The following is a 26,188-nucleotide window of genomic DNA, read 5'->3' as shown; positions in this document are numbered from 1 at the left end:
AAGGTTAAATACTGCCCATCCTGCCTTGGATATGATCTATTTTTCACCCTTTCCTATCTGTCTGCCTATCTATCTACTTATCTATCTATCTAAATTTATTTTTGAAGTTTCACTTGTAAAGTGTCCTACTTTGTTTCTGTGACCATTTAAAAAGCTCCAGGCCTTGCCTCTTATTCCTTCCCTTTTGTAATTACTGTTCATCCCACCTGGATCAGGGGTCACTTTACCCATCTTTGAAGTTGTTGGTTAAGATTATCTCAAGTTTGAGGTTTTGTGAATTCTTCTGTGAGTATTCTGAGTTACTGCATTTGGCTTTGAAATATTATATTTAGATATTAAGAATGTTTGACCTTAGGAACTCATAGCTAGTCCTAATGAAGTAATGAAGGTGTTTACTGGGAAAATCCAGCCAACTTAGTGCTTCCATTCTGCTTGTCAGTTTAATTCCTCTCTACTACATTTTGAGGCCAACTCTTTTTTTTGGGGGGGGGGCGGGGTTGTCAGGGTGATAGAAAGAGTTAGTGTAAGGTAACATATATGTGCGTGTGTGTGTGTGTGTGTATATATATATATATATATCCTGATTAGTTCTTATGGAATCAAAGCAAATATAAAATGTCTTAGTTACATGTTTTAGATCTGTATTCAAAAAAGACTTAAGAAACATTGCTTTTGGTACAACATATTTCATGTATTTTTCTTGGTGAAATCTCAAGTTTTTACTTCTCCTTTGTTAAAACATGTGATACGAGAGTTGAGAGAGAAGGTGGTCAGTTAACAGAATTGATATAAGCCCTTTATATGTTTGCTTGAAGAAAGCTGACAAATTGTATATACCAAATATTTGAACAAATTTTATATGTAATGTAGAATGAAGTATGATTTTGTTTTTAAATTAGTTTTTAAAATTTCTGTTTATCAAATTGACTTTAATATATATGATATAACCAGTAATTTTAATATATTTCAGTACAGTGTTGACATATCCCCTACCACTACCACTGTAGTCTGAGCCACCATCATCTCTCACCAACCTGTTTCCCTGCTTCCCACTCTTGTCCCCTCTTTTGTCCATTCCTTACAGAGTAGCTACAATCATATTAAATATATACATAAATAAAATATGCCAAATTATGTCACTTAAACTGCCCACAGATCCTCTCTCTCTCTTTTTTTTGTTTTTGTTTTGTTTTGTTTTTTGGCTGCGTCGTGCGGCTTGTGGGACCTTAGTTCCCCGACCAGGTGTTGAACCTGGGCCCATGGCAGTGAAAGCACCGAGTCCTAACCACTGGACCACCAGAGAATTCCCCCAAATCCTCTCTTGACTTCTCATTTCACATAGAATAAAATCCAGAGTCCCCCAGGCCTGCAAGGCACATGATCTGCTCACACTAGTATCTCTGACTTCAGTTCCTACCATCTTCCACTGAATTCATTCTGCTTGAGCCGCACCACTGAGGACCTTGCTGTCCACTTTGCACTGACTGCTCTTCCTGTCTGTCTTTACCTAGTTAGTTCCTTTACTTCTCTGCTTCATTGTTACTTTCCTAGTTTCACTCTTCCTGGCTAGTCTAAAATACTTTTCTACTCCATTTCATCATTCTGTATGGAATACAGGACACACCCTTTAAAATTAAATAAAACTAACTTTTTTTTTTTTTTTTTTTGGCTGAGCTGGGTCTTTGTTGCTGTGCGCTGGCTTTCTCTAGCTGCGGCAAGCGGGGGCTACTCTTCCTTGTGGTGTGTGGGTTTCTCATCGCGGTGGCTTCTCTTGTTGCAGAGCACGGGCTCTAGGCACGCGGGCTCAGTAGTTGTGGCTCGCGGGCTCTAGAACGCAGTCTCAGTAGTTGTGGCGCACGGGCTTAGTTGTTCCACGGCATGTGGGATCTTATCGGACCAGGGCTCAAACCCGTGTCCCCTGCATTGGCAGGTGGATTCTTAACCACTGCACCACCAGGGAAGCCCAAAACTAGCTTTTTTGAAAAACTTACTATGTTGTCTTCCTTTTTCTTTCTGATTTTGCCATGGATCAGAGAATTCTTTGTTTCATACCAGTACCCATCCCTGGGACTGGGGCTTGCATTTGAAGGCAGAGTATTACACTCTTACCTCTTTTTTTTTTTTTTTTTTTTTTTTGCTGAAGTCATGTAAAAATAATTAGTATTTTCACTGTTGTGTAATTTCTGTGTTGAAGCACACAAAACAAAAATGAAATTCTACATGTTTGTGTTTTCTCTCCCTCCCTCTGGCACACACACAGTGAGTCTGGGAAAATTTGGTATTGATGAAAGAGAACATTTCTGTTTTCCTCTGTCTGAGGCATTTCACGTGTTTAGTTTTGCTTTCAAAACAGTAAAACCTCTTTGCACAATATTAGAATGAAGTTTTTTTATTCAGTACAATTAATTTCAATTTTAGGATTCTAAGAGTCTGTAATTGGTTTTGATGATAAATGTTACATCACAATTGTTAAGAGTTCACTTTGCATCCATTTGACTTACGTACGTAAAATTTGATGAGAGATATCCTGGTACGCTCCTGAAATTTTAGTGAATTCTGCAAGTTTCATGCCATTTTCCTGTGTTTATCCTTTTTTAGAATTAGAACTCAGTAGTAATTGTCCTTTAAAGAGAATTAAATGTATCCTTAACTTTTACAAAACAAACCTTTAAAATCTCATGTGTAAAGAGTCTTAATTTACAGACTCTAAAGTGCTTTTTTCCACTGTTACTTTTCTGAAATAAAACTCACTAAAAAAACACCTCTCTTTCCTATTAGGGACTACTTAGGGGGTTAGAGGCTAGGCATGAGGGATCCTACCTAGTCCCTAAAATTACATTCAGAGTTATAGAAGCACTTGCCTGAGATTCACCAGGGAGTCCACTGCCCAAAGAAGATAAAGTATGTTCTAACAAATTAATAGATCCTTGAAAATATCTTTCTGTATTTCACACCTAAAGAGATATATAGCCTAAAAACATACAGCAAAGCAGTGGTTAAGTTGTATTCAGACTGGTGTTCATATTTAACTGAATAGCTTTTTCTCAGACTTCAACAGGAAGAATACTTAAATATTTGAGTTTCTTACAGATTTAACAAGGAACTTAAAATATAAAGCAATTATTAAGTAACATGGATGTTTTCAACAAACTGGCACATCAAATTTGGCCTTAAGATCTGCAGTATACCGTTTCACCATGTCTACTGATTAACAGTAGTAACTACAGTGTTTCATTTTGAAATGAGAAGTAAAAGAAAGTTCCTTTTTTCTTACAGTGGAAGAAAATACCCTTACACTATGGTACACTTCATAATGAGTGTACCAGATGGATGTCAAATTTGATGAGTTTTTCCCCATTTTTTTTTGTGAAAAAATATAGTCACTGTGTATTCTAGTCTTTACAAATCTCTCCTATCATGACATTTCAGTTTACTTTGAACTGCAAAGTACTATTAGGGATAAGACACATTGACCTTAATTAAATAACCTGTCAATTGATAGTTTTGGAAGCTTTATACAGGTCACCTTATGGAAAAAAATAAAATAAAATAAAAATTAGCAGAGATTTAGTAATTATCTTGATGAGGGCTCAAAATTACTAGTGTTGGATATGGTAAAGACTTAAAAAGCAAAAGAGTAAGCAGGTTATGTAGTAGAGATCATAAATTTATACCAGGATGATGAGTGAAAAAATTATCCTACTATTACATGAGTGAGAGCTTGTGGCTTGAGATAAGATTTCCAGTGTGCCATTATACATGGACTCAAAAAGTGCTATATCTCAGTAAACTTAGATTGTAAGTGAAGATGATATGCTCTGGAAAACATAATTTAAAAAGTAGGTGTAGCGATGACAAAGACACTAATGTTGAAGATGCATGTGAAAATTTTGAATAATTAAACCCAAACAATTTTTTTAAAATCTTTGTATGGGAAAATTATATTGGGTTGCCAATTTTCAAGAATAAATGATATTTTTTTCTTTTAAAATAATTGGAATCATTGCATGTGACAGACTTTAAGTTTCTCCTCTTGATTTCAGGGCCTGAAAGTAAACATTTACTACTGCACTGTTAACGACTTTCTCACCTGTATCATTAAATTCTTAGTTGATCTGTTTCTTTATCTTAGCAATGCTCCCTTCATTTTATGTTTTCCACATAGGAGTAAGGTAAAGCCTGACATTTTCCAAAACGTTATTCTTGATAAAGTAATATTTTTGTTTAGGTGACAAACAGCATGTTTGGTGCTTCAAGAAAGAAGTTTGTAGAGGGGGTCGACAGTGACTACCATGACGAAAACATGTACTACAGCCAGTCTTCTATGTTTCCACATCGGTCAGAAAAAGATGTAAGTTAACCAGTTAAGCTGTGTTTACTCAATAGTATATGTATGTCTCTTTCTGATTCCTGAAAAGCAGTATATGAACTGTAGAGTACCACCTTTGGTTGAGTGACTATGTTTTAGGCATAGTTCTAGGCCCTGGGGATACAAAGATGATGAGCTTTCTTACATTCTTATTGGAGACAAAATGTTGTTTCTCAAGTTGGGATATGGTAATACTGTGGTAGGAAGTACTCAAAAGACATGGGGTAAACAAGGTATTACTTCTAGAACATCCATTGTTTTTTTAATTTGTGAAATAACTTGCTTTTATATTAAAACAATACTTTTATAAAGAGCAGAAAGCTGATTTGTACAGATTTAAAGATATAATGTCAGGCTGCAATGAAACCTTTCCTTTGCTTTCTAATATTCTGGTTATAATCCTAGACCTCAGATAGGCAGACCATCTCTCCTCTGTTAGCTATAAGTATGCTACAATAGAAAAATTTTGAAGAACTGTATTCAAAAACATGGAAGATGATATATTATAGAAGTATGAGTTAAATGCTTTGAAAGGTTAGTAGTTCAGTAATCCCTTTTGGAATGAAAGGATTGAGAACACAGCCAAGTCATAATTAGCAAATTGATAAAATATTTTAAAATAAATTCCATTGTTGTTTTCAAATTCTGTTAAGCTACTTTAAATTATACGCTATATACTGTAGTCAAACCAGTTGCATTCTTGTACTTTGTACCTGCCCAAGTTTTTTTTCCCTTTCAAACTTTTATAAACTTGCTATTCCTAATTTCCCTGTCTATACAGCAATTTACTCTAGATATTAATCTAATGAGATTCTTACTGATGTTTTAAAACACTTTCAAAATTCTAAGTTTTGTAACAAATGCCATCATTTTTCTTTAAAGTTGATCATTAGTAAATTACTTCCTGTGTCTTAGAATTTCACAAATAGGCTTACTCAAGGTTTAAGTTAGAATTTTGGTGGGGTTTTGTTTTGTTTTGTTTTCCTGTTTTGGTGTTATTCCTCTTTATTTTTATTTGAAAATTGTGTCATTTTGGCAACAAACTATCAAGTGCATTATTAGGACTCTTCAAATTTTGTGTTTGGTGGCTTTCTTGTGCAGTTGAATAGCTGACAGAATAATGTCATCTAATTAATTTTCTGTTATCTTACTGCCTTTCTAGCTATTTGCTATTTGATGTAAATTATAACTGAATTATTTTTTACATAAATTTCTAAGCTTAAGATTTGATGTTATAGTTAAATAATTTGGGATGTCTTTCCGGTAGCATCACTGCAGAAACTAATCTGCATGTGTGTTACTGCGATTGTACAGTGCAAGTTAAGATTGATGCAAAAATGGTAGTGGAATATTACTTATTGATGAAAAGCATTCATTCTTATCAGGAAGATATAAAGCTTTCAAACTGAAATTCTTAAAAAAGTATGTGCAGAGAATGAATGACAGAGATGTCTGTCTTCTAGGGAACAGAAATACTGTATTATATGTCAGAATTTTTTAGTCAGAATTCTTACATACAGTCATATACATATGTTGGTTACTATTCCAGGTTAATTGTCACAGAAATAACAGAATGATTTGTTTCACAAAACTTTTTTTTTTTAATGAATTAATAAGGTAGTAAGACATGGAGATTAAGAATTTGGGCTCTAAAACAGGACAGATATGGGTCTGGATCTTGGCTTTGCCTATTAACAAGAACTTCTCCAAGCCTCAGTTTTCTCATCTGAAAATGGGAATAATAATATAGTAGCTACTTATAAATTTCTGTGTTGCTGATACTTTTTTCATTACAAAATAATAAGGGGTATTGCACAAATTTTAGAAAATATGCGTGGGGTCGGGGAGGGGGAAAATTACCAATAATGCTAGTCGGGAATAATTTACGGCTAAAATTTTGATTCTATATATCACATATTTTTATTTAAAAATATATTAATAGTTAAATCTCTGGGCCATATTGACATGTCTTTCACTAGAAAGTTTGTACCAATTTTTACTCTCATCAGCACTCTCTGTGCCCTTGAGAATACCAGCTATTATCTTTAAGTTTTTACAGATAGACAAAAGAAACTTACTGTTTTAATGTGCAGTAAAACATTGCTTAATTTACACACACACACACACACACACACAGGGCAATGTGTCTTTTCCGTGTAGTTGGCCATTTTTATTTCTTCCTTTGTGGATTACTGTTTTTGTGCCATTTTCTATTTCTCTATTGAGAGGATAAGTCTTGTTTATTTGTCAGTGTTTTCCATATATTAAGGTTAATAACCTCTTGTCAAATAGTTTTTCAGTTTTTTGCTTTCAGGTTTTTTTTAATATAAAAATATTTATCATTTTTATTGAATTTGACTCATCAGTTTTGTGTGGGTTTTTTGGTTTTAATGTTTTCAGTTTTTGAGGTCATACCTAGGAAGACTTTCCCCACCTACTTTTCTTCTAGCACTTTTGTGCTTAATTCTACACATATAACTACATTCATGAGAAATGTGTTTTGGATTAAGGTGTGAATTTTGTGGTGCCAGATTACCCTCCTCGTGCCACCCCCCCACCCCCATAAGGTTATCTGGTATCCAGTTGTCCCAACACTTTTTTTATAGTTTAGATCACAGGTTAGAAGACTTTTCCATAAAGAACCAGATAGTAAATATTTTAGGCTTTGTGGGCCAAGAGGCTAAATAAAGGATAATATGTAGGTATTTATATAACCATTTAAAACGTGAAAAACCATTCTTAATTTATGCACCCTACAAATATAAGCAGTGTGCTGGATTTGGCCTTCATTCAGTAAATTGCCCACCCCTGAGTTAGACCATTCATTTATGACTAATTGGAATTCTCCCTTATATATACTAATGTCTGATTTTTTTGGCCTGTTTCTTAACTCTTGTTCTGTATATCATACTGATTCTTTGGAAGAACTACAACATAGTTGAATAGCTGTAGCTTTATAGGCAATTTTCACATCTTAGCCAGGTAAGGTCTTTCACATCCTTTACAAAAATGTTTTTTACTGTTGCACATTTATACTGATGTTTACCTTCTTTCAGAAAGGTATGTCTCTCTTCTATTTCTGTTCTTTATGCCATTTAATAAGTAGGGTTTTATGGTTGCCGTTTTCATTACATTTTTCTAATTGGTTTTTACTGATATATGAAATAGTTTGTATGTGTATATATTTACTTTATAACCAACTACCTTACAAAACTCTTTTTATTAGTTTTTGTTGATTGGGAGTATGGGCTCTGGACATTCTATTTTATGAGTTTATATCTCAGTCACAGGGTTTACTAGCTGTGTCCTTGGGCAAGTTACTCAGTCTCTGTATGTCTCAGTTTTCTCATCTATAAAATAAGAATAATAGTACATGTCTAATGGGTGGTGGTTTTAAGGACTGAATGATAACTGTATGCAAAACTTATAGAAGACCAAATAGTAAATATTAAATGTTGCTACTATAATGAATAATAATAACATTATGCCATTGATTCTTTTGGTTTTTTCGGTAGTTATGTATATCATCTGCAGATAATGATTATTTGGTGCTTTATAAGGCTTTTGAAGAGAAAAAATTTAAACATAATAAATAAATGACTGGAATAATTTTGTATTATTTTTCTTCCTGGCAACAGTGAGAAAATTATTTTAAATTGTAATTTATGATAAAGGAAAACTGGCCAGTAGTTCAGTGAATCTTTAAGCCAACTATCCAAAAAAAACCCCAAAAGCAAAAAGACCCCCAAAACCTAACCAATTCCTGATTTACCCTAACCATAGAGCATAAAACGTAATTGTTCTTCATCATATGCATGGTTGTAGAAGTACTTGGTAAACTGTTCTTTATAAGATTGTGTGCTGATTAAATTGCTAAGTATTTCTTTAGGGCTGCTTCATATTTTCCAAGGCCTTTTATTTCAAGAGATGCCTGTACATGTATGTGTCTTTCAGAAGAATGCTGAATTTGCTGTTTTTGAGGTATAAAAGTAATATAAATATTACAGATATATTACTTAAATGTTTTCACAAGATTAAGTAAATCGTAGGCAGATGTGGGCTTGATGTCTCCCTTTCCCTTTTCCTTTTTTGAATCTTAGCGCTGTCATTTATTAGCTCTGTGGCTTTAGGCAAGTTATATGACCTCTTCCGTGCCTTGGTTTCCTTATCTATATGTAAAGCTTGGATACTGATAGTTCCTGTATCATGTAATTATGTGATTTTTAATTATTTGTTTTTAATTATAATCTTTTTTTGGAGACTTATAGAAAATGAAAAACATTCATATAAGACACAATAGACAACTCTTTGGGGGCAGTATAATCTAAGCAATTTTAGGGTTTTCTTAAAAACTATATCTGTATTTTGATTGCTAACGTATTTTCTAGTCTTTTGAGTCTTTGTTGCACTCATTTGGTGATTCTTAATTAAGCATAATCATTTTAGATGCACAAACTTGTGGGAACCTCTTTTCCCTTGTTTTAATATGTGCTGTAAAGACATGAAATGTAGCACCTATCCTTACTTTAAAAAAAAAAAAAACTCATGAAACTGATTAGACTACTTCCTTGTTTTGACAAATGGCAACCATTTTGAACTCGTACCTAACTTTCATACTTGTGTTAGCCTACAGCAATTATGGCAACTAGGATTTCTCTCAGGCCAATTTATAATCAATATTTTGTTAAAATCTAGTATAAAATAAGGATACCTTCTATCACCATTATTGTTGTCATCCTCATGATTAGTGTTTAACTACATACAGGGTCATCCTGGCTGACTCGCTAGCTCATTGAATTTGTTTCTGTCTCAGGACCTTGCGCTTAGTTTTTTCAGATCTTCACGTGGTATTCTCTCTCACTACATCCAGGTATCTGTTAATCTATCTTACCCGAGAAGCCTTTCTGATCACTCTTTTCCTAAGTAGCCTTGTATATACTATCAGTACTACTACTACTACTATATCCTTCTAACTTCTTTCTTGCATTTTAACAGTTACAGCAACTATCTCTTCCTGAAGTATGTATTTATTAATTATTTATTCTCCTGTCTACTCCACTAGAATTTAAGTTTAACAAAGGCAAGGATCTTGCCTCTCTAGTTTACTGCTGTGTTCTTAGAACTTATTGTAAGATGTAGGAGATAGTGGGCTCTTACTGAGTCTTTTTGTTAGAGAAAGGGAAGGAAATGAGTTGATATTGAAAATAACAAAGTTAATATTATTTGCAGATACGATTATTTACCTAAAAAAACTCAAAAATAACCTTTAAAACTTTTAATTTGAATATATATAAGTATGTCAAAATTTTATATGGCAACAATAACCTAATAGAGTTAAATGTAAATAAATCAGACTTTAAAGAAATTAGAATTAAATGTCAAATGATTTGAAGGCAGTGTTCTAAAAATCTCTTAAATTCATTGCTGTTTAAATAATCTTCAAACTGTATTTTAAAGATAAAAGCCTATTTATAAAAGGGAGTTAAAATGATACACTTAAAAGATATAACAAATTTTGATACATCTACAAAAATAATTACAAAATTTTTCATCTAGTAAATAACAATCATAAAAAAATCATAGTCAGAAAATACCATTTTATTCCTCTTCATACTAGCAAAGAGGATTTTTGTTGTTGTTTGTTTTTTTGGTTTTTGTTTTTAAGTGGAAGAGTAGCCATTATCTGTGAGGGAACATTGAAGTAACTGCTGTGGAAGCATAATTAATACAAACTTTGTAGAAAACAGTTTAGCAGTGCATATTAAGAGCCTTTAATATACCTTTAAATTTGTGCTTTGGCTCTAACCTAAAATTCAGACAACATAATATAGAGATCTTCGTTGCCATACTTTCTTTAGTATGTTTTGAATGTTAAATGTTCTATAGGAATTAATTACATTGACTATTTCAGCATATATTACACTTTCTGAAAATGTTATTTTTGAAAACTTAATGTTTTAATCAAAATTACTTGAAATATCTGGTAAACTCATAATTTGTTATTGATTTCTGATTCATAAGCTGCCAGATCCTATGACTTACTATTTTGTTTTTCTGCCTGCTTCCTTTCTTGTCCCTTTCTTCTTTTGGTCTTTTTAATATATTATCTTCTAATAGTCTTTCTTTTTGTTTACTAGATTTCATTCTGACTTCAGTGGTTTCTTATTTTTTTAACCATACTGTTTTTAATTTTTAAATGTTTTTCATATTCTATCTAGATTTAAAACTTTTGTTTTTTTTTCTGTTTGTAAATATGATATAGGCAAAATCATATTTCTTTGTTGTTTTCATCCTGAAATAAATAACAGAATGCTAGGAATTATATTATCACCATACCTTTAAGTATATTGTACAATGAATTTTTAAGGAACACTTAAAAACTTATATATTTCATTTTTAAATTGCTTTTGTGGTCAGGGAATTTTTATTTAATAACACTTTGTTGCATTTTGAAGTCATTTTTTATGTAGAAAATTATTTCTTGACCATACTGATTTTAATGTTTCTTGAAATAGGTTTTGTGATTGAAGGTACATTTTATTGGAGGGAATAATTGCGAGAGGTGATCACTATTGGGAAGCATGAGGGGGATAGAATAATTAACACTTCTTTCCTTTTATGGATTGCTGGAAGGAGCCGGATTGGCCTATTATTAAGTTTTTCAAATGTACATTTTATAAAACAAAATAATTTTAGAGTTTTTTTGGTCATGGATTTCAGAATTATATCTAGTAACAGTGGAAATAATTTTAGAAATACAGTTTCTAACTTGTTGATTTCCTTGATATTCTGTACATTAAGCAAAAGGATAAAGGAGCTCTTTGTTGAGTCAGGAAAATAACTTGTATTACATTACTGTTTCTTCTAGTTGCTTCCTGGTTTTTATTGTTGTTTGAATGAAGTGTTGTATTATAGACTGTTTGAGAAATGAGGAAGAATATAGTTGTTATAATGGTTTTAGACTGGGAACACAGTAACCTGCTTATTGGTTTCAGCATTCTACTGATTGTGTGACATTTAATCTTTTTCTACTATTTTCCCCCTCTAAGAACACAAGTTCTGCTCCTTATTTTATCTAGAATTCATTTGATAAACTTCTTTCTTTAGCTTCTTAAGCAAAAATGAATATAAAATTAGGGTACTATTCAATAAATTCCCCGAAGGCTGCCCCTCTGATTGCTGTTAATGAGAGTTCTGCATTGGGAGGAAGATTAGATTACTAGCAGCAGCTGCTACCATTTATTGAGCACTTAATATGTGTATATCTTATCTAATTTAATCTTCACTTCAACTCTATGAGGTAGGTAGTGTTATTTCCATCTTACAGGAAGGAAACAGAGGCTCGGCTCTCCCATAGGTAAGAGGCAGAATCAGGATTCGAACCTAGATTTTTTTCTGACTCAAAGCCGGGCTCTTTCCACTTATGCTTATATTCCCTACTCTAATATGTCTCTTGATCTAAAGTTGTATATTTTTCTAAGAAATTTACCTTTATACAATTAACTTTCAGCAGTTAAAAAATTATATAAATTTTCTATCATCTGTTAATTGTAGTTATTTCTGTGCCAGAGTACATTTCTTGTGTATTTTCTTTACGCTTGTAAATAGTGTTTCTACCCCATATTCCTTCATTGTATGTTAAATCCATTTTAAAATCCATTTTTAGCACTGATATATTTTATGAAGCATGCTTTCAGAGTTTAAAAATACATACCGCTAGGATTGATTTTATAAGAAATTATATATTTGCATTTTTGACACATTTTGAAGCAGTCATTTTAACATCGGTTTGTATAGCTGATCAATGCTTATTTTACTTGGATGGTTTGAAGGTTATAAACCATTAAACAAACTGCTTTCATGTTTCTGTAAAGCATTGTTTACTAACCTTCTCTATGTACTATGTACTCACACATAGAGAAAATGATAATATTTAATATGTCATACTGGTAAATGGGTCACCCTGCTGCTCTTCGACTCAAATATTTGGCCCAGGGAGCCATTCCCCCTTTACCTTCATGTTGTGTCATCTTCTCTACTTTATCTCCCAGTGCTGAGAGGAGTGATATGTTGGCATACCTATAACCCACTTGTGGATGTATAACCTTTGTGAGAAAGTAGACTATAAAATGTCTGTTCTTTGGAGTTATGTGCTCAATAAACATACACATTTCTGGGAAAAGTAAAATTTTTAGTGGTCCATTCTAGAATGTTCACATTATGGATCATTCTAAGTCATGGATTCATGCTGGCCAGCATCTTTTATGTGAAGCCTTTGGAAACTATACTCTTACTTTTGTTTATAGCTTATAATGATAACAGAAAATCATGATTGTTAAGGCATTTTATTATAAACATTTTACCTTCTGTCACCAACTAAAGCTTCATTGTATGTTACATATGTTCTTTGATCTTGTTCTTGCAATTTAGAAATGAACCTTTAATGTGCTTAAAATATTTGCGGTTATGTGGTAATAGTAACGATAATTGTACCTAACAAAAGAACTTGGTCAGGCATAAAATGCGTATTCTTTCAGTTTAACTGTTTATATTGTATACCCTCCAGATTTCAGAAGGAATATTTATAAGGTTTGATGCTTTTTTAGAAAATTTGTTACTATATTTAAATACTGCTGTGTTTAGAGTAGTAACTTAGCCCAACCCCAGAAGAGTCTGGTGTATGTCATTAGTTTAAAACTACTGTTGTATAAAAACTTGCGTGAATTTCAGAATAATTAAAACAATTTTGAATTTTGACATGAAAATAGCATGAAATGTGTATTGTATAAACCTCTACTGTTTAAGTATTTCTCCCCCTGGCTTTCCTACTGAGGTCAATGTCAGCCCAGTTCTTCACTTGAAACCAGAGAGGCCTCTGATAGTTCCCTGTCTGGTGATTCTCCACCCATCTCTTTTCCCCTATATCTCAACCATTTGAGTAGGACTCCTTCGTAGTCACAGTTCTCCTGTTCTAGTTTAGTATCTTACCATTTCCATCCAGTTTGGCTGTTGGAATTATCTTCCCAAAGCACAGTTTGATCATGTCACTTCCTGGCTTAAAATTATTTTTTCTCTTTATCGCCATAGTTAGTAGCTGTCTTTGCATAACATTTAAGAAGACCTTTTGCATCTGGTCCCATCACTCTTTTATTTCCCATTCTTCTATTCCCCAGTGTGCGTAGGGTAGGCCTTATCTCCCTTCCCTAATTACCCTATTGTTCAGTCACTGATGTTTCTTATTTTGTTTGTATTCTAATCATGTCACTAACTTTTATCGCACTCACTGCATATTCTCACACTGGAAGACCCCTCATCTGTACCCACATCAGATGTTACCATTCTACAAAGTATTCCTGTTACCTCACCCTTTTTTAGAAATATCTTCCTCCAGTGATACTTTATACTTCCTTAAGAGCACTTACCATACTGTGCCTTGGAACATAATTCGTTGTATAATTCATTCTGTCCTTCCACTAGATTATAACCCTTTTGATGACGTAGCTCACTCATGTCATTTAATTACGGTGTTTTGATGGTTGCTTAATATAAGACAGGGAATACACAGACATGCACTTACACGTACACATTTTCATTTACTCAGTTTAAGTATCTAGTTTTTTATAGCACTGCCACATGCAGTGCTAGTCTCTATGAAGAAGTAAAAAATGAATATAACATGCCTTCAAAGAATTTTTATTCTAGGGGAAAAAAGATGATGCAAAAAATTGAAAGGCATTGTACACAAGTGCCATGCATGTACATGCAGTGTACATTATATACCATGTCTATACATATTTGTAAGTATTTTGGGTTTGTCCTTTGGTATTGTATCACCTCTCCACGTACATGGTTGTGTGTATGTTTGTTAGATTTTTCTACCCATTTGATACACATATTTCTATATAAAAATCAGTAACTATTACAAAATACAAAACTTTTCTATTTAAGTAATTTTATTTTCAACTTTAATAAACTGAATTTAGAATTTAGCTTAATATATTATTTAAGAATCAAGTAATTTTACTTAAATTTAGACTTTTTGAAGTACTGTCTTCATGTATTTGTTAGCATAGTTTGCTTTTTTTAAAAGTGAGGTAATGATGCTGTCATAGTTTCATTTAGAGTAACTGGGGAAAAAAAACTTTAGTGATCAAAAATTAATTTTATTTGCATAGTTTGATGTCATGCAATTGTGATACGCTCTTAAGTAACATGGAATTTATTATGCAATGTTTGTTTTTGTTTTTCTGAAGATTGGGAAATATGGATTTGATTCTCACATATTACGATATGTTGTACAGATTTGTAAAGTGTCAGTGCAATGTTCTGTGTACTTTCTTTATGCTCTAATGTAATTAATTTGTTTCTAGATGCTGGCATCACCATCTACATCAGGTCAGCTGTCTCAGTTTGGGGCAAGTTTATACGGGCAACAAAGTAAGAATTTTGTATTTATTCTGGGATACTTTATTTAAAAAAAAAAAAAAACTACCAAATAAAGAATAATGCTGCCCTTGTGGGTTTATTCTAGGGTTTAAAAGGAAAGATATTTAATTTTCAGTTTTTCTTATTTTACTTAGCAAAAAACCTCATATTTCAGACCTTTCTAATTAAGAATTATTTGGATACAGGGTAGATCAAATTTTATTTCTTCATCTTTTGTATGTGTATGTTCCTTTGCAATATTTTTGAAGAAGATTTGCTAAACAAATTAAAAATAGACATTCTCTATGTTTTCAGTTGGAGGAAGTTAAAGGTTTTTTGATTGGTCAGTTAAGTAGGTTGTTTTGTTTGTGTTTTTTGGTCTTATTATTAATGTAAGCCCATTACCTAGCAGTTTGTGAAATGTTCTCTTTGTTTAGCAAATACTTCTTTTACTTTGGCTCAGTCTGGGTATACAATCTCTGTTTTTGACTAACAGTTCAAAGCTTTTTCCATATACAAGATTTTATTTCTTTTATGTGTTGTAATACTTTTATAGCTCTCAGCACAGTGCCTGGCGCATAGTAAGCGCTCAATAAATGTTAACTATTATTATGACATAATTTTTATAAAACTAAATTATAAAATTTTCCCTTTTTTTAAATTAATTTTCCAAACTTTTATATATTAATAAGATTTGTCATATCTTTCAATGTCAGAGACTGCTAATCTCTCATCTCTGTAGTGGGAGGGGAGTGTTAAAAGGGATGTAAATTCCCATCAAAGATTACAGAATAATAGGGTAACTGAAGCAGACAATCTGATGACCAAATAATTTAACCAGCTTCAAATAAAAATCAGTTATTTGATTTGGAACTCTTTCCCAGTATAATGAAAGGCAAAGTTTTGATAGATATAAGAGTAGTTTGTCATACCACTTTACCCTTCAATTTTATTTTGAAATTTAGTAAGGGGAAAAAACTTATTTTGTTAGACAAATACAGTTTCCATCTATTTTTTTTTTCTCTCTACCTCTTGTGGCATTCTTTTTGCTATGAGACAATTTTGTTAGTACAGAATTAGTAAGGAAAATTATTAATTACAGATATTAGTTTTCCTCTAGTTAAGTAGAAAACATTTTTAAGCCTTTTATTACACAAAAAAGATATTGCTTATTTATCAGCAAATGTTCATTCTAGTTATTGAGGGAATATTATTAGATAACTGTTTCGTTTGGACTGCTTTTGTTTGAAGCCTACTACTTTCACCTTTCTGGTAACCCTTACGTCGGAAATATCTAGTTAAATTTTAAAGCTACCCTTTATTTCTATAGAGAAACTGCAAAGAACTTACATTGCTTTCTTTTTAAAGCCCACAATTTATCACAGCAGAAAGTAGATAATGGAATAGAGAAAAGTTATATTTGAGAAGCCAAGGTTATTCAATGAAGGAGAACGGCAATTATTTTACAATACAGTCAGCTATATGGACTTTGAAAATCTGATCTAATTTTTTTAACCTACAAATGTGAAGTTATAATTGGGCTAAGTTATAGAATGGATTAGGTTTGGAATATAGTTATTTCATTGGTAAGGTAGACATTTATTGACTTAATTTGTGTACATGATTGTGCTAATGGTTAAGGATATACAAAGGTTAATAAATGAGCAAAGTTATTTTCATTAGGAAAAGTATTTTAAGGTACTTAGTAATTTAAAAAGAAGTTACATATGACAAATATTTCCTGTTGGAGTTTAGTATAATAAATGGCTTTATTATTGTAGCATTGATGAACCAGCATTTTCAATTCATGGCTCACTCTTTTAACTGACATTGTAGGTATTAACTTATTTTAAAAAATGAACCTTAGATCAACTGAAACTGAAATGTCTCAAGTCAGGGTACAATTATTCTTTTCTAGTGCACAGATCTAGAAGCTACAACTAGTAAAATAAAATAAAACAGAGCCTGAATTCCTAGTCTCTGTCTGTTAGGATAGACCTGACAGGGCCAGATAAGTCTTTCAGCTGCTAAGTAGTTTGAACACACACCTTCTCAGAGAGGAGAACACCAGCTAACATGTAGGACTTGAGGGTCAGAGCTTCGGTAGTATAAGTAAGTCAGAAAGATAAAACTTGAGGGGCTGACCTTAATAAAGGATGGGGAGATAGAATAAGTAGGTGGGAATAGATTCATGATGTTATTCTTATGGCAGCTAACTTTGATTGTGCATTGGGCTTGATATTACAAAGTTCTTTTGCCCCCCAAGTGTATTGAGTACCACCGTTAACTCTGTATTCAGATTGGCAAAGTTCAGTAGGAATTTGAGCCATTAAAATGGAGGTTTACTATCTGTTTTGTGTTCTTGTTGATTAGAGAGATTAGAAGTGGAGAAGGAAGAGTGCCCTCTCCAAAACTGAGGCTCACTGAGTTTAAAACAAGGGAAGGAATTCCTCTTGGAATGGATACAGAGCTGCTTAAAGCGACTTTTCGCCAGATTTGGGTGGAAGTGATTGTATAGTACACAAGGGTACCCAGAAAATGCTGGATGAGGAGCTTGTGTGATCATGGGTTCTAGTACAGTATAGCTGTATCCAAATAATGTAACTTTTCATCCAAGGGTTTATGTGACTACTGTGCATCAAGTGGTAACTGTAGAAGCTGGTGAATGGAATCTTGGATTCAAGTTGCATGATGTTCTCTACTTGTTCTCTACTTGTGCGTAAGATTTTAAGTATACTGTCTAGGTTTAAAGACCCCTGGGCTCCCTGAAGCTGTGTACTAGATGGGAATGAACAGGGAGCCAGGAATTAATTTCCCCTGGATAGTCAATGCATTGAAATTAAGTGGTAGTATCGTTGGTGTGACTTTTTCTTTCTTACCAACAGGATTTAGGGCCTTGGAGGATTTGAGAAAAAGGAGTACTTCTTATATGCCTATAATCTAGCCACATCGGTTAACTAGCTGTCTGAATGAATCCATTATATACATTTGTATCTGAATTCTCAGAGGACCCAGACCACTAGCTGGGAAAGGAAATAAACTTCTCTTTCTGGGATCCGGACTCCTGGCTTAAAAGCAGTGGCATAGCCTTGTGCTTTCAACAACATCCCTTTGGCCTCCTATTTTAAGAATACATATATGAAAGCTACTTGTTTTGTGGAGAACCAGAGCACAGGTGGAATGGTTCAGAAATAATGCTGTTGACAGTATAGTTAGGCATGTGACACATTTTGGTAGCTTTTAGGAAATAGCAGGATCATTTAACAGATACTTGAATTAATAATGAATACCCTGGAAGTTCTTGCTCTTTAGAAGCATTTTATAGTTGGGGAGGTCAAGACATATTTATATGCAAAGTATTAAATACCATAGGTTAAAAGGTATCATGTTGAATGATATGGACAGACTTGCGGATTGGAGAGAAAAGCACAGTAAGCTACAGTGGTACGGGAAAGGTTCAAAAAGGAGGTAGGAATTGAGTTTAACAGATATTTTTGAGTGCCTACCATATATATTGCATCATGCTAGAGACTGCAGATGTGTTGTAGAAGAGAGCATTCTCTTTTATGCCATCTCTGTACAGTGTATATACGCCTTCGGTGTTGCTGTGTTTATTTATTGCATGTCTTCATTGCCTTTGTATCCTCATTACTCTGTACACGATAGGCACTCACTAAATGTTTGTTGAATGCATGATGAACAAGATATGGTCCTTATATATAATCTAGTAGGATAAATACACAAGTTATTTTCCTACAAAATAGAGGAAGAAGTACAGAGTTTTCTGGATACTTGAAAGGTAGGAGTAATCACATACCTTAAATGATCAGGACAGGATTTACAGATGAGGTCATGTTTGACATTGTCCTTGAAGAGACTATGAATAAGGTTGTTTTAGTAGTGGGAACAAAATCTACAGCATGGGATAAATTTTTGAGTGGTTTGCTTTATCAAGACAAGGGAAATCTATTAGGCTGTTACATTGGTTTCATCCAAGAAGTACAAATCTTCACAATTTTATGGAATCTATCTCAAGATATTTGCTACTTTTCAAGTTCAAGAACGCAGCTATAGCATACTCTTTTCCCCCAGAAAACAACTATTTATAGGTGAAAACCATTGTTACTTCATTAGACTATCTCATTTTATCTTACCTTTAGGACCACCTGTTGATTTTCTTTCCATAGGCATGTTTCATCCCCCCACCCGACCCTCACCCCCCAAAAGCTAATAGTTATTCAGTATTTTCTATGTATCAGGGGCTATGTTAAGTACTTGATATAAATATAAACTCATTTAATCTTCACAACAACCTGATTAAAGGTTAAGGGACTTGCCTAGGTAGTAAGTAGTAGAACCAGGATTGCCTTACTTTGTAAGTTTTACTATGTGAACATGAGTTGAGAACAGCAGTTTCTTTGAAACCTGGATGCTGCATATTACTTACTGAATGTCATGACCCTAGAAAGCAATTTGCACACAGTAGAAACTGCATATGTTAAATACACAGATTCCAAGAGTCTGCTGACTAAGGCATTATGATAGGATTTATTCATTTATTGTGTTATTTATCTAGTACCTACCATGAGTGAAGAATTATTCCAGGATTGAAGAGTATGGCAAATAACAAAGTTCCTGCTTTCATGGAGCTTATATTTTAATGAAGGAAAACAGAGAATAAGCATGCAAATAAATTTATTTACTTAGTAAATAAATAATATGATTCTGATAATAAGTACTATAAAAAATTGTCAGGTTAATGGATGAGTGGATGGGATCAGTAGTTTTCGAACAGGCAAAGAGGCTGTTCTCTGAGGAGGTAGTATTTGAATGGAAACCAGTCTGTTGAGAAGTGGAAGCTCTTGGAAAGATCTGGGGAAGAGATTTTCAGGTACAGACAACAGCAAATGCAAATGGTCTTACTCATGAGAATGTAAGAATGAACTTCATGTGTTAAAGGATGAATGAGAGGGCCAGTATAATGAACAAAGAAAGTGGAAGGTTAATGGGTAGCAGGTGTCAGGTCATGGAGTCTTGTAAAGATTTGGTAAAGCCTTTGGATTTATTCTAAGTTTAATGGGAAGGATTTTAAGATACAGTTTCATTTTTAAAAGATCACCTTACTGTGTAGAAAATGGGCTGAGTGGAGGAGGGACAAGTGACAAGAAAAAGAGAAAGACAATTACTGCAGTAGTCCAGGCAGGAAAGTAGGGTGGCTTTGGACTAGTGCTGGAGGTGTTGAGAAATGGTTAGATTTGGGATATTTTGGACATAGAGCTAATATGATTTGGGGATGTGGGATATGAAAGAAAGAGAGGGATCAAGGATGATCTCTAAGGTTAGAGACCTGCATTACTTTGTGAAAGGGTGCTGCTAATGTATCATGCAAACATAGGTTGAGGAGGAGGAGTACAAAGTATATGTAGGAGATTCACAGAGCTGTTCCACAGATGGAGTGCCACCTGCTGTAAAGATCCAGCCAGATGTTTGGGACTCCCAGCTGGTTCTAACACAGCAGCAACTTCTCATAGTTGAGGATTTTGAAGCCAGGTTAGCTCCATCCATGCTTGTCTCATACATCCTTACTACCCAGAAGGTAAGCCCACTCTTCCTCCAGGCATATCACTTGTCCTCATTTTCATATATCTTGCAGTTTTCTCAGACCGAACTGGTGTGACATTTTTATTCCCCTGACTCCTCATCACCACCACCAAATGCCTGGCTAGGTCTCTTTCATTATTGAGTTCATATACAGTATTGTCTAGGAAACATGTTCTGATCCCAAATTCATTCTACTTTCATGTCTGAGTGTTGCCCCCCATATACACCAAGTACCACTGTACATGTACTGCATGTAAACACCTTGATCATAGCAGTTTGTTTTTTGGGGGGTTTTTTTGTTTTCTTTTTTAAATAGTCTTGTATATCTCTGTAGAACAAGAGGAGGGAAAGTATTCTAGGTGGGGAGAAGGATATGAGTAAAGATACCGGGGCATATTTTGGGGAGGGGACTAGGGAAATTACAAAGAAGATTGTAAGTCAAGTATGTGGTATCTAAAAAGAGTTTGTATTGGGGTGAGTAAAGTATTAAAATTGATTAGAAGAGTATTATGTCAGTTATATCTCAATAAAGCTGGGAAAAATAAAGATTAGAAGAATCTTTTGGGTCTTGACAGAGCATTTTAAAGACTACACTGTGATTGGATTTAACTTTAGAACAGTGATTCTCAACCCTGACTGCCCTTCTAGAAACACCTAAAGAGTTTAAAAAATCCCACTGCCCATGAATTTCCCAGACCCAGACTAAGTCACAGTTTCTGGGTGTGGGACACAGATATTAAAGTTTCCCACGTGATGTGAAGGTTAGCAACTACTTCAAGAAGCGGAAAGTGTGATTGGTTGAAAAAAGGGATTGAAATTAGAGTCAAGAAATTGGATCATGTTTTTGCTTGTTTGTTTGTTTGTGTGTGTGTGTGGTTTTTTGCTTTGTATTTTTTGTTTTTTGGGTTTTTTTGCTGCATCAGCAGCATGCAGGATCTTAGTTCCCTGACCAGGGATCAATCCCATGCCCCCTGCAGTGGAAGCGCAGAGTCTTAACCACTGGACCACCAGGGAAATCCCTGGATCATGGTTTTTATTCTTCATTTTTTGTGATCTTGGGCAAGTCACTTAATGCCTGATGTTAGTTCATCTATAATTAAGTTGAAATGATCTTCATCTGTAACTTGGTTGGATACTCTCTGGAGACTTTTCTCTCTCTAAAATACTTTGATTTTAATTAAGGAAATTGTATAATGAAATAGTGTTACAGGGAAGATTAACCAGCTAGGTTCAGGACAAGTTGGAGGTAAGAAGACATGGGGACAGGTTGGAGGTAAGAAGATGGTTGCCCTTTATGTGTGGGCAAGACAGTGAGTTTAGGGAAGGTAGTTGCTTTGGGAATGGAATGGGGGATACTTTAAGCCCTCTTGCATCAATTAAAAATTGTCTCCCTTCTCCTTAAAGATTTCAGGAGACTTCATTTAAGTATGAGTATTCAAGGATTTGGTTGCTGGTATTTTTTTTCTTATAACTTGTATTATTATTAATATTGTTACTCTTTAGCAAAAGATTGACTAAAGCATGGCATATCATTCCATAACTATTTAAGGAATGTGCTGTTCATCAGTTTGTGCAATGGAAGTAATTCATGGAAACATTTCTTAGGTCGTATTCTTTTGGATTTCTGAAAAATGATCAATAAAGAATTCAATTCATTCTTTGTTTAGCACCCTGCCAAATAGGAAATAGGAATCTACTTAGAATATGTTCATGTATTCCTTCTAATATGGTATTATCCTTTATTATCACTTTGTCAAATAGAAAGAAAACTTTGCTTCAAAACTGTAACCTTTTAAACTGCTTTATAACTGGGTTTTTTTTTTTTATCATTCTTTTATTCCTTGTCTATAAAAAGGGGATAAATACCTTCTCTATAATATTTTATAAGGAGATGAAGTAGCATAGTGCTTCACATATTTCTTAGGTGCTTGATAAAATTTAATTCTACTGCCCTTCCAGTGCACAAGTTCAGGCATACATATTTATGTTTTTTTACTTGTAGTTATTTCGTGTCAATTTTTTTTTTAAGCTAATTTTTTATTCCCCCTCTTCCCCCTTTCAGCTTACATGTCTTCTTCTTGGTATAACATTTTAGATAATTTTCTATCATGTTTCTAATTATACTAGTAAAAGTAAAATTTTCCCTCCCTTGACCCTACCCAGTTGTAATAGTTTGACTCAAGCAACTCAAATTTAATGACCATGTATTTTGTTTCCTAGAAATAAATCTTTCTCTGTTCCTACTCAGTGGTATTAATTCTATATGTTTTAAAGGAATTCAGTTTTTAAATTGAATTTAAAATAACTCAATTATAAAGTATTCAAGGGTTGATGATCCAGTTTGAAATTGATGCATTCCTTTCTTCTCTTTTGATTTCTTTTTTCCTACCCACCAGGTTCAATAAAATGCAACTCAGAGCTTTTGAATTTATTAGCTGTTTTTATGAAATCAAGTGTTTTTTAAAGGAAAAATAAAAGTAAATGCTAATCTTTGAGTTCTTTATTTCATATTGTCTTCCTCTACTCTCCTCACTATAAATTAATTCAAGTGTGCCAATCCTTAATTGACTAAATATATTACCTTACCCATTCTTGTTTCCTTCTCCAAAATTTTTTTTGCTAATGTTCAGATAATCTCCAATCTCTAAAATATTTCTGAAGTTACGTATTTTCATAATACAGCATAGAATAATAAGTATATGAAGGGTTGAAGTAAACAAACCTCATGAGTCTTTTAGAAGGGCTTATTGAAGAGCCAAAGGGTGCAATTTTTTGGAACATGTATGTTTATAATGATGAAGATGTAGAGAGTGAAATGGGAAGGAAAAGTAAATGTGGAGGAAAAGAAAACTTGACAGGTATAGAGAAGAAAAAGAAAATGGAGGGAAGAGATAAGAGATGTTGGTTTAGAAAAAGTTTTAAGTAAACATATTCAGAAAAAGAAAGCAAGAGAAAAAAAGAAGAATAGATAAAAGGTGTTACAAGTCAGTAGGTACTCACAAGGGTGCTCATTTAGTGTTTTCTTGGGCTCCCATAGGGCTGCCATTAAGAACACTAGGAGTCTCGGTTCTTTGTGTCACCTTGGAGAAGTCAGTTAACTTATCTGAGGCTCAGGTTCCTCATCTGTAAAATGTGAACATTGGATTAGGTTTCTTGGTTATCAGTAACTGAGAAACACATTCCTGTGAGAAGTTTGCAGCTATAGCTGACTTTAGGACAGCATATTTAGGGAAAAGGATGTAAGCTCCCTGAGGGTAGGAGCTTTTTCTATCTTGTTCACTGTTGTATCCCCAGCAGCTAACACAGTGCTTGGTACATGGTAGGCACACAATAAATGTTTGTTGAGTAAGTGATGTGAAAAGTGTCATGTTGGTGGTTCATTACGGGAGCATCTAGAGGGCCTAGAGGAAAACTAGTGTGCTTGAGAAAAGGAAAAGACTGGTATCTTCTGAAGAAATCTTACATAGGCTGGTTTTTAATCTCTTGTTCTTCCTTATCTTGTCCCAAATTCAGAGAAAGTGGCTGTAGCTAGCGGTATACTCGTGGTCACAAAACTTGTAGTGACCAGACATACACATAATGACTAAACCAACATATGATCTAGATCAGTTCCCTTTGTGTGACTTAAAGAAATGCAGAACCAAGCTCAGGTCTTCATGGAATATGAGTACACGTAGAATATAACAGCTATATTGAGTTGGATTTATTGGCTTCGTTCAGTTGAGAAGCAGTTAGGCTGCAAGCTGAGTACTGAAGCTGGCAGATTCCAGTGAAATCTTTGTGATTCACTGGTATCCCTAGGTTACAAAGCGTTACTGTTACAAACAGGTTACTGTTATGCAAAAAGATAAATTTGCAGAGATATTTGAAGGAAAATATTCAGAACATAATATATATATCCCAATTTTTGGAAGTCATAGTTTCAAAATATTCAGGTCTTTGAAATTCTTGGACCCAAAACTAGACCAAAAAGTAGGGAGGGAGTCACTTTAAATCCCTATTGCTAAAGTCCTCTACTTATTCACTAACTCTCATTCTATCTTACCACTTTTATTTAACCTCCAGTTTAGAATGTTTGGTTGACTGATGTGCCATTCCACAGCAGACTAGTAACAGAAGGCACCAAAATGTGTGAGTAAGGAAGATGGAGGCAAGGAGGCATATTGACATCCATAGGCAGGTGTGATGACAACATAAGTGATAGCTGAACATCCTTGCTTTGAGGGATAAAAGGGGGAAAAAACATCCAGAACATTAAATATCCACAATGATTATTCTGAATCATTAACAAAATAATAATTTATATTTCATATTAACACAAGGCAGGAAACAATAAGTTTATCCCAGATGGTTAATTTTTCTTTTTAATGTTTTGTTTCTGAATGGTAAACTCCTCAGTAGGTTTTGAAAAATACACATATTGGACATCCATTCCCACACCTGGCCCCAGAAATACTAGACATATAGAAGGTCATTGTACTTTGAAATCTTTTTAAATGTTATATATTTTTGTCTCTTATAGCTATATCAGGTTGAGTTTTTAACAGTTGCTGACATTTTATGTTGGGTTTGTAAAAAATTGTAATGTTGAGAAGTATGTATGTGTAAATAGTAATAAAGAGACTTTTTCTTAAATGCATTTGAAAAGGATCATATAAAAATTAAAGCTACTTCAGCAAAGTGGGGATTAAATGTCTGCGTACCTCAGTTATGATTTAAAACATAAAAACACACAAGATTGCAAATTTCTTAAAGGCATATTTGTACAAAATGTTTTTATTTTGAAACATAAGTCATCTAATTTGTTACAGTCATTGGCAGACAGTTTATTGTAAAATAGAAATATGCAAAGAAGATAGAATATGAAAGCAAAGAAGAAATATGAAAGATAGAATAATGGAAGCAATATGAAAATTCATAGTATTAAATTTCAGACATACATTTTTGTTAAAATCAGAGTCCATTTGGAGTGAAATGAATATTTCCATTTAAAATTTGCATATTATATTAACGTTAGGCCATTTTTAAATGTTTTAAATTACCAACTCCAGAAGATGGATAACAATTTCATTCCTGATGGCAATGAATTTCCTTCTTCTGAATTTTTTTAATAGGTGCACTAGGCCTTCCAATGAGGGGGATGAGCAACAATACCCCTCAGTTAAATCGCAGCTTATCACAAGGCACTCAGTTACCGAGCCACGTCACGCCAACAACAGGGGTACCAACAATGTCACTTCACACGCCTCCATCTCCAAGCAGGTATTTATTGATGGACCAGAATATTTCTCAAAATGTATCTTTGTAGATTAAGCAAGCTTTTTAGTTTTTTAATAAGGTAACTAGTTATTTGATTTTCTGGTTCAGTGCCTTTCACTGAGGAAAAGAAAGTTGATACCCTATGCTCATTTTATTTCATTGCAAATTGATAAGTATAGTGTAAGATGCTTTTATCTTGCAGCTAGCATACTGGTTATCAGCTGGGGTGGGTATCAAGGATTAATCACCACCTGGGGGGCTTTTTTCAAAAGCAAGCTCTATTCCTCAAAGGAGTATGTGCAATTTCAGATCACTCCTCAGATAATTCTGTTTATTGCTCCCTCACCACACATCCATTGCTCTAGTGAGAATAAAATAAAACAGATTACAAAAATGGTGCATATTAGTATGAAGAAGATAGAATGACATACATTTGGAATGAAATTATTCTAAATATATATGTGAAATACATTTGTATTTTATGTCATAGTCACACCAGTAGTTCTCTCATCTTCGATATCACCATATATTCTG

General features: G+C 33.7%; 1 protein-coding gene across 5 annotated transcripts in view; it reads left to right on the top strand.

Moving 5' to 3' along the window:
• The window catches only part of CNOT2 (CCR4-NOT transcription complex subunit 2), a 113,719-nt gene that overhangs the window by 65,213 nt on the left and 22,318 nt on the right, over positions 1 to 26,188 (top strand). For 4 of the 5 annotated variants that reach the window (XM_061206055.1, XM_061206056.1, XM_061206057.1 and 1 more), the window contains 3 exons: positions 4,229 to 4,351; positions 14,740 to 14,806; positions 25,510 to 25,657. In XM_061206055.1, the coding sequence (XP_061062038.1) occupies positions 4,229 to 4,351; positions 14,740 to 14,806; positions 25,510 to 25,657 (338 nt within the window). Of the gene's footprint in view, positions 1 to 4,228; positions 4,352 to 14,739; positions 14,807 to 25,509; positions 25,658 to 26,188 lie in introns of those variants that run through there. The other variant, XM_061206059.1, reaches the window with a different exon arrangement.

This window comes from Eubalaena glacialis, chromosome 11, assembly GCF_028564815.1.
Source record: "Eubalaena glacialis isolate mEubGla1 chromosome 11, mEubGla1.1.hap2.+ XY, whole genome shotgun sequence".
Classification (NCBI taxonomy): Eukaryota; Metazoa; Chordata; class Mammalia; order Artiodactyla; family Balaenidae; genus Eubalaena; species Eubalaena glacialis.
The sequence above is the reverse complement of the archived record's forward strand: the minus strand, read 5'-3'. Positions and strand labels throughout refer to the sequence as shown.